At 39.9% G+C, this 8632-nt stretch overlaps 1 protein-coding gene across 1 annotated transcript; it reads left to right on the top strand.

Annotated features, from left to right (window-relative positions):
* The first annotated feature begins 240 nt into the window (after positions 1 to 240).
* SPINT4 (serine peptidase inhibitor, Kunitz type 4) lies at positions 241 to 3130 on the top strand. Its single transcript, XM_023536048.1, has 3 exons — positions 241 to 355; positions 1736 to 1912; positions 3126 to 3130. Exons 1-3 carry the CDS (start codon positions 241 to 243, stop codon positions 3128 to 3130), a joined length of 297 nt encoding a protein of 98 aa, XP_023391816.1.
* The last annotated feature ends 5502 nt before the right edge of the window (positions 3131 to 8632 follow it).

Raw genomic sequence — 8632 nt, 5'->3', positions numbered from 1 at the left:
GGCTCTGGTCCTATAGTTTCTATGGTTTCTACATGAACATGAAATTCACTATCAGGGGGTCTAATCAACCTGGGACCTTCAGCTTCATGGCTGGATACCCAAGCATTCACTGTTCGACTCAACACCTAGTAATACCCAGTCCTGGCCCTTGGGGTAAGTGGGCTCAACCCTCTCAAAAATCATGTCCAAAATACAACATCAGTCGATACCAAGACTCTCCTACCTGCTGCTTGCTGCACCATGAAGCCTGCTGAGCTGGGATTTCTCCTAGGGCTCTTCATCTTCTTCTTGGTGGCTACTCCATTAATGGGTGGTGTTTATAAACTTAGCAACATCATATGTGGAGATCTCAAAGGTAGGAACTTGAAGCAGAAAATAAATTCCAAGACTAATTATGAATGAGGGAAAAAGTGTTGGGGATAACGTGATATCCAGGCGGTCCAGGAAGTTCCTTCTTTTGTGTCAATGCCCATAGACTCTTAGTCCCTTGACTCAGGGCATGACTTACTTTAGGGGTCTTGTGGATGTCTGATGAGAAAAAAACAAACTAGGATACAAATAAGTCCTTTCCAGATGGGGCTGTCTTTGGTAGGGGTTCCAAAGACTGGAATTATTTTGAACTAGGGGTTTCGTGACAAATTTCAAAGATTCTAGACCAATCAAGAGTATGTATTGAAATGAAAGAAAAAGGGGATTGGAACTGAACAAATTCAGGCATTTTCAATATCTAGGCTCTGGGCACATAGAGGACACTTGAACACATAGTTCCTGTTTAATGGATGTAGAGGTGAAAAGCGATGAAGCTTCCTTTCACAGATAATGTGTATTGGCTCAGTGCTTCCAGAGCATGAGGAGGTGGCACAGTCTACACGGTGAGTCAGACACCTCAAACTCTGGTCCTGCCACTTAGCAAAGGCATGCCCTTAGTCAAGTCACTCAATCGCTTACCTTCCCTTAGCTTCAGTTTCCCCTGTGTAAAATGTAGATCAGAGAAATGCCTGCTTCAGAGGATGTTTGTATGAAATAAGATTATCCATGCAATTGTCCCTAAATAGCTACTTTTACCAGGGAGTAAATCTAGACAGGCTACTTATGTAGGATAAACAACAGTCTCTAAGTTGCCAATACAACCCTGTTGTTGGTGTTTTGGCCACTCGCAATGTGACTCTCCTCAATAAAAACAGGTTTGCCTCTGAGAAGGCAACACAGAGAAAGATGACAGGATATGAGAGCAAAAGACTATCACCCCTGAAATTATTCATCTTGATGTATATGCTACTTTGAGGATGCAGCAGGACAGTTACCTGAAATTTGGGGTGTTGATGGTATAGTGAGTATATGAAAACTGGAGAATGAGCATTCTAAATTATATGTTCTATGTGGGTAGTTAAAAGGAGAGAAATATGAAGATATGGAGAGGCTGTGCTTTAATAAACTGTAAACTGGGAAAGAAAAACCTCATCGCTTTGCACAAGCTATTGGTAGAACCGCCTTTTTCACTGTTTACTATTTCTTCAAGTCACTGCCAGAACCTGGAGTTGTAATCAATTTACATGCCCAAGGGCAAACTTGCCAAATAATCCTAATTCCAAGAGAACACCAGCTGCCCTTCAGTGACTCTGAATATAGGAATGTTTCCAGACTAACATGAGGAATATTTAAGGACCCATGAAGACAAGATCTCCTGCTGACTCCTAACTAATTCACTCTAACTCAATGGGAACCCCTCATGCAGATCCCTGCAAGCTGGACAAGAAGACTGGCAGCTGCTATGAAGTCCACTTTAGATATTTCTATAACAAAACCTCCGAAAGATGTGAATTTTTTATCTTCACTGGCTGTGATGGCAACCTTAACAATTACAAGCTTAAAATAGAATGTGATACAGCCTGCGATAAAAATTTCAAACAAGGTAAGGAATACAATGTTGTCCTTGGTCCTTGGGGAGGAGGAAAGAAGAGGCTCTGGGATCCCAAGATAGATTCTGGTTTGGGAATGGGAAGAGGGAGGATTGTCATAATCAAAATGTTTAATAGTGGAGTTGGATGTCAGGATCATTTGTCATTTTGCCGTTAGGAAATCAAAAGTCCACCATTTATTGGAAAATTACCGTGTGCCAGGCACTGCACTTAATAATTTCCATATGTTGGTACAACTTAAAATTAAAATCACCCTAAGGGAGATGTGTATTATTATTTTCAGGTGGCACATGAGGAAACAAAGCCCAGTTGAGGTAACCAACTGGCCCAAGGTCACATTATTAAATGGCATAGGAAGGTTCCTAACCAGATCTGATGGTCACCCAGGACTTGACCATCCTACATGCACGAGGTCATCCAATCCCATTCATTGTACTCTCAGACCTGTGAACTCTTTGTAGCGACATGTTTTATACAACTAAGCTGGCTCCCAGCCCACCCTCAACCATTCCCCACTCATAGGAGCTAGAAGAAAGTCTATGGAGGCCAAGAAGGCTATGGCACGGCTGATAGAGAGTGCCCTTGGAAGTAACTCAAAAGAAGAAATGTTGTTTTATTAATTTAATATTCCTAGTGAATCTTCGCAGTGCCTGGCACATAGTAGGCAATGACTAAGTTTTGAGAGAGTAATCAGTGGAACAGGAGGGACATTGAAAGAGATGGTACCCCCTGGGTTTCCCCTGAGATAAAAATGACTTAAATTAATCCAGGGAGACTTTCCAAAACTTATAACACAGATCTGTTGTTTTGTTTTGTTTAGTAAAAGAGTCGTCTAGAAGTCTTAGAAGAGGTGCTTGAGATGCTTGATACACCATCTGAATACAGACGTAAGAAAATTCAGACAAATTTTATGATCTTTATAATGTTTCCATAATTCTTGAAACTCCCATCTGTTTGCTCTTTTCCTGAATTTAGCTTTGACTTTCCTGAGAAATAACTGTATGACCATTAAAATGAAAGAACCTTTGCATCAGCCGTCCTTCCTTTCTGTCTCTCCTCCTGCCTTATTCAGAGTTGGAAAATCGGCTGGTTCTGTCCATTAGCTCCCCTCTCCCTTCTGAACTATTCCTCATTCACTCACATGATATTTACACTTTCAGATGTGACCAGCCATTCTTTATAGGTTTGTATCGCTTCCCCTCTCAGGTTGAGCTAATAGTGGAATCTAAGTACCAAACCTGTGCTCCTTTTTATCCTTGAAATCAAACCGAGCCGCAAACCTCACACTCACATGAAATGTCCTTGCACACATAACAAATTTTTCTTTGTGGTGTTTCCTGACTCATGTCCACCAAACCAGGAGCCCCAATCAGTTTAACTAGCCCCCTGACTTGATCCAAATTTTTGAGTACTTATACTAGGACACTTTTTAGTACCTTCATCATTGAAATTTGTCTTGGCTATGCCTAGTGCTTCTGACAAAAAGAGCCTCAACTTCAATCCAATGACTGTGTTTTAGCTACCAAGAGAATAATCATCCAAACGCTGGTCACCAATCTTCTGATATAATACTACAAGGTTTAGTGTGGCCATGATCTTCCCAGCTATAGAATACTCAGCTTGACCATTTCATCTCTGAATTTTTTCAAGCATCCCTTCCCTGCATCTCTTCTCTGTTCATCTTACTGTCCCTCACCTGAATTGCATCCTGGGCCACTGGTGGCTAGGGCTATCATCAGAAGCATTGTAAACCAGTGAGATCTTGTAATTAGACATGCAAGCCTGGTCTCTGCTTAATCTTAAGAATAAGAAAACCGAAAAAAAAAAAAAAAAAAAGAATAAGAAAACCAATCCCCTAAATGGAGACAATTTTCTGCAAAACTTTTGACTGCAAAAATTCTGATTACTTCAAGATCAGACTTTCATCCAGAGTTTACTCTGAACAGATGAAGCCCTAATTCTGGCGTATTTCAATTTTGGTGAAGACCCTAGAATTACAAATCATTCTTGAATCCAGTCAGCTGTAGGAGACATGCTATGGGCCCTGAAATAATAAGAATTAGGCTAATCTGACTGGTCCACATAAATGGAAGTTCGAAGATTTTCCCATTGTGAGCCATGAAACTGGTATCCCAACCCCCAACACAGTGCCATACGATCAGGAAGGAACTCCCAACTCTCAGCTTCTCCCTGAGGAGCAAAGTGTTAGGAACCCAGATTTAGTGCCCTAACTTTTAAGACTTCCACCTGAGGGATGAAAACCAATTAGGCCTGCATCCCCAAGACCCAGAAGACTACAGCACATAAAGAAGCAGTTGTCGATGGGTGTACAAGCCCTCTCTGTGACTATTCCCTCAGGGCTCAGGGGACATTGCAGAGGGAAGAGGCAAAATTGCCTTCTCCCAATCTTTCTCTGATAGGGGTCCACTAGCATACATTGAAATTCAATTTAAAAATGGGCAGAGGACCTGAACAGACACTTCTCCCAAGAAGACATACATTTGGCCAACAGATATATGAAAAGATGATCGACTTCACTAGTTATTAGGGACATACAAATCAAAACCACAACGAGCTACCACCTCACACCTGTTAAAATGACTATCACCAACAGGACAAGTAATAACAAGTGTTGGGGAGGTTGTGGGGGAAAAGGAACCCTCATGCACTTCTCGTGGGAATGTAAATTAATAGCACAGCCACTATGGAAAACAGTAGGACAGTTCCTCAAAAAATTAAGAATAGAATTACCATATGACCCAGCAATCCCTCTTCTGGGTATCTACCAAAAAAAATTGAAAACATTTATCCATAAAGATATGCACCCCAGTATTCACTGAAGTGTTAATCGTGGTGGCCAAGACATGGTAACAACCAAAATGCCCTTTGGTATAAGATGATTGGTTAAAGGAGATGTGGTACATAGATACACTGGAGTACTACTCAGCCATAAGAAAAGATGAAATACTGCCATTTGCAACAACATGGATGGATCTTGATATTATCATGCTAAGTAAAATAAGCCAGTCAGAAAAGGTTGAGAACCATATGATTTCACTCATATATGGGATATAAAACTGAAAGCCATAAATAAACAAGACAAACAAACAGAGACTCATGGCCACAGCCTTTAGGCCTGAGACACAAGCCCTGCTCTGTATTTATTTATTTGTATTTCTATCCCATTTTGGTCCTCAGAGACATTTACAATCTTCTCAACTTTAAAAAAAAAAAACACATTATATCACTGGAGTTTGGAGAAATATGGCGGAGAGAGAGACATCCCCAGGTCTCTCCCCTTGAAACAACAATAAGCTGAATATTTAAAACTCAACAAAAAACACCCAAACTGCACACCAGCTCATCTGAGTGTAGGATCTGTGCATATGAGCTACCACAGAAAAATTTTCAAGATAAAGATTTAAAACTTTTTAAAAAATATATTATATCTATTGTTGTTATGTGTTTGGAATAGAGGAATTGTACCAAAGATGAATTTATTAAGCAATCTTAATAGGATGTTTTCCTAGTATTGTGTATCTCTAGTTGATAAGTGTAACTTTTTTCTCCCTAACTAAATTTTAAATCCATGAGTGATGTGATCATGTCATCTAAGTCTTCTGTGTTGCTCTACCGGTTCTCTAAAACCAAGACATACCTAGCCTATCAGAGATTAAATCATAACCATCGATATGTCTAGGAGGAACCCCTCCTTGTTCTGAAGCGAATGAAGACAGGGAAATATATCCTCAGTTGCGAAGACTTCTAGCTAGGGATATCATCAGAATCTTTTATTCTGGTAAATGAGACTTAATCAAATAATCAGATATAATTAATGAAGCGGTATATAAATAAAAATACAAATTTTTATGAGTGTTAACAATGACGGGTACATAATGTGATAAGAACATGGAAAAGAGGGCTTGACCTGATCAGAAAAACCACAGAAAGTTTCACAGAAGAAATTACAAATGAGCCAAAATCTGATGGATGAGGCAGAGGAATGATGACATAAAGGAAGAACAATCCAGGCAGAGAGAATGCCCTACGGTTGAAAGGAAAGAGATGAGTATGAGACAAAAATAAATTCCATAAAGTAGGAGATAGAAGTGTAGGAGAAAGCTTTGAGCAAGACAAGATGCCTCTAGAGATGGCATATAAGGTAAAATGAGCTAGATGTAATTTGCCTGCTCATAAAATTGACTTGTGCCTTTGGGGCCAACTCATACCTGGTTTAATGCAGACTCCTTCCTTATTTTGATGGGTTATTAATGGGTTCACTAGGTACTGCAAGTTTTTCTCGAGCATCTCTCTTTCATAGGCTCTTACCAGACAAAGCAGGGAATTAATGACCCTCACTGTTTTCCACCCCATCACACTTTCACCCAACGTCTTAGACCCCACACACTGGAATGGAACATTGCATCTTCTCTCTTTGGAAACCTTCGGTTCAGAACATTTACTCCCACACTTGCACATGACCACACAGGACCTTCAGGAACCCCATATTTAAATAACAGTGTCATCAGGCACCCTTTATTCTGAACACACAGGGAATGATCAAAGGCATGCAGCATTCTGGAACACATTTATCCCTCCATCATAGCCTCGGGCCTCTCCCACTCAACCCTGCCCCCATTTAACCCCGTCCTGATAGAGATGATGGAGCTGGTGATCGGAAGAAGCTAAGATGCTGACCGTATTGGAAACAAGGAACCAGCACTTTCTGATTCCTTTTATTCTGATCTCTGGCCCTGACATTTTTCCACGTTGTGGAGAACGTACTCCGGCCAACACCGGACACTTAGCCTCTACCCATTGGCTACTAAATCGAGTTTCAAGTTCTTTAAATAATTTCATTACGAAAGGCTTAAAAAAGGAATCATGCCTCCTTTGGCTCCTTCTAACAATGCACGACCTAGCACAACAGAAATACTAAGTAATTGTATATTATTTACGTTATCAATGGAGGACAGAATCATAATTAACACAGCAGAAATCGAATATGCAAAAACATTTAGAGGTTATCAGAAATTTTAAAATATAAGTTTAACATTTTTCAAAAATTATGTCCCACCTATATCCATATTGAGGTTACTTAGATTTGTTGCCACATAGAATTTACATTATTAATCACATGACATGTGGAGTCATAATATATGATAGAATTGATATAGTCTATGCATATGAGCTGGACTTTTTTAATCCTGTCTCATTTATAATGTCCAAATACAAAATAAAAATTCATTTTCTTAGCAAAAAGAAAATATTCTGGCACCTATAAGAGAACAGAATTAAGATTTGTCCAATATGAACCCAAATCCCTGAAACTCCCGGAACATCAGAAGCCCAGATTCCCTGACTCCTACCCAAATACTTGCAGTTCCCAGTCCTCCCACTCACAAGTTGTTCCTGCTCAGACTTATAGGAAAGGAAGAACACCATGATTGGGAATTAAATACATGAAGGGAAAGTTCTGGGGGCGGGGAAATTGGTATGCTATTACCAGCTGGAGGATAAAAGGCTTAGCATACAAAACCAAAAATATTCACTACATTCGCCCCTTGGCTTGTCAATTCACATGGACTGCTTTCCATTCATACTTTTTCAAGGTTTCTGGTTAACATTGCCAAAAGCATTTACCTACAGCCCAAAAAGAGACAATCAAAAGTCCCATTCACTACCTCAACTAGCTTCAGGGTAAGGGTCTCACAGGTAAAGTTCCTTCTCTTTTAGCACTAACTGAAAGCTGCTAGGAAATTCTGCAGACAGTGTATGAAATTGCAAGTTTCTAGGTCAACATATCTTGCATAAAACAGTAGGTAAAAGAGAAAAAAGGAAATTTCACTTAACATATAACACAAGCAAGCAAAAATGGGTAGCATATTTGTGCTACACCTTATAAGGCTGTAGCTAGTTTTAAGAACATCCCTCCAAACACATTCCATATTCCCCATCTTTGGCCAGAAACTCTGTTTAACTGGTTTCTTTATACATTGGGTAACCCAAATGAACATACTAGACAGAAGAAATATGAGCTCATGGTGGGACTTTCTGGGTAGTTTTTAGTCTTTCCATCTTTCAGACTTTTATGTTTTCTAACTCCCATGAAACTTTACCAGTTAGGATGATGTATATAATACATGCTCCAGGGCGTCAGAGTCCCTTCAATGAATCACTAACTATGTCCTCCTTTATGGTCAGGCTCATTAACTTTAGATAAAAATATAACCCTTCTTTTTCGCTTTACGGAGAGAATTTCCACTGAGGCCATAAGTGTGGATTAAGGAAGCTGCAATGACACAGCAAAAAGAGGTGTAACTGGGAGTGAAATATAGCTACAAGGAAATTGCCTGATTCAATACAGACCCCTTCTTCTCTTAAGAGAATGCTACTAAGTACATGGTGCCTCAAGCATTTCTCAGGCACCTTCAGTTATTAGTTTTCTACCAGACGAAGCAGAAAATGCAATAGCAGAAAAATAAAGGAAGGTTAATGGTACTCATTGTTTTCTGCCTCACAATTCTTTCATCCAAAGTTTTCTGTTCTTTGCCTTCCACTGAAATAATAGAAAATCTCACTTCTTCCCCGCTTCCCCACAGAGACATGAGGTGCAAGATTAGCTGCTGTATTTACACAGGACAATAGACACTTCATGCAAAACACCAAGGTGTCCAGCATCCTGGGAGATATTTATTCAAGTCCTCAGAGCC

Source organism: Pteropus vampyrus, unplaced genomic scaffold (assembly GCF_000151845.1).
Source record: "Pteropus vampyrus isolate Shadow unplaced genomic scaffold, Pvam_2.0 Scaffold147, whole genome shotgun sequence".
NCBI lineage: Eukaryota > Metazoa > Chordata > Mammalia > Chiroptera > Pteropodidae > Pteropus > Pteropus vampyrus.
The sequence above is the reverse complement of the archived record's forward strand: the minus strand, read 5'-3'. Positions and strand labels throughout refer to the sequence as shown.

Bases quoted from the DNA above. Each gene is read 5' to 3' on its own strand.
- SPINT4 (XM_023536048.1), top strand. From the start codon at position 241: ATGAAGCCTGCTGAGCTGGGATTTCTCCTAGGGCTCTTCATCTTCTTC. The intron at 356-1,735 runs GTAGGAACTTGA...CCCCTCATGCAG, and splicing joins CATATGTGGAGATCTCAAAG to ATCCCTGCAAGCTGGACAAG.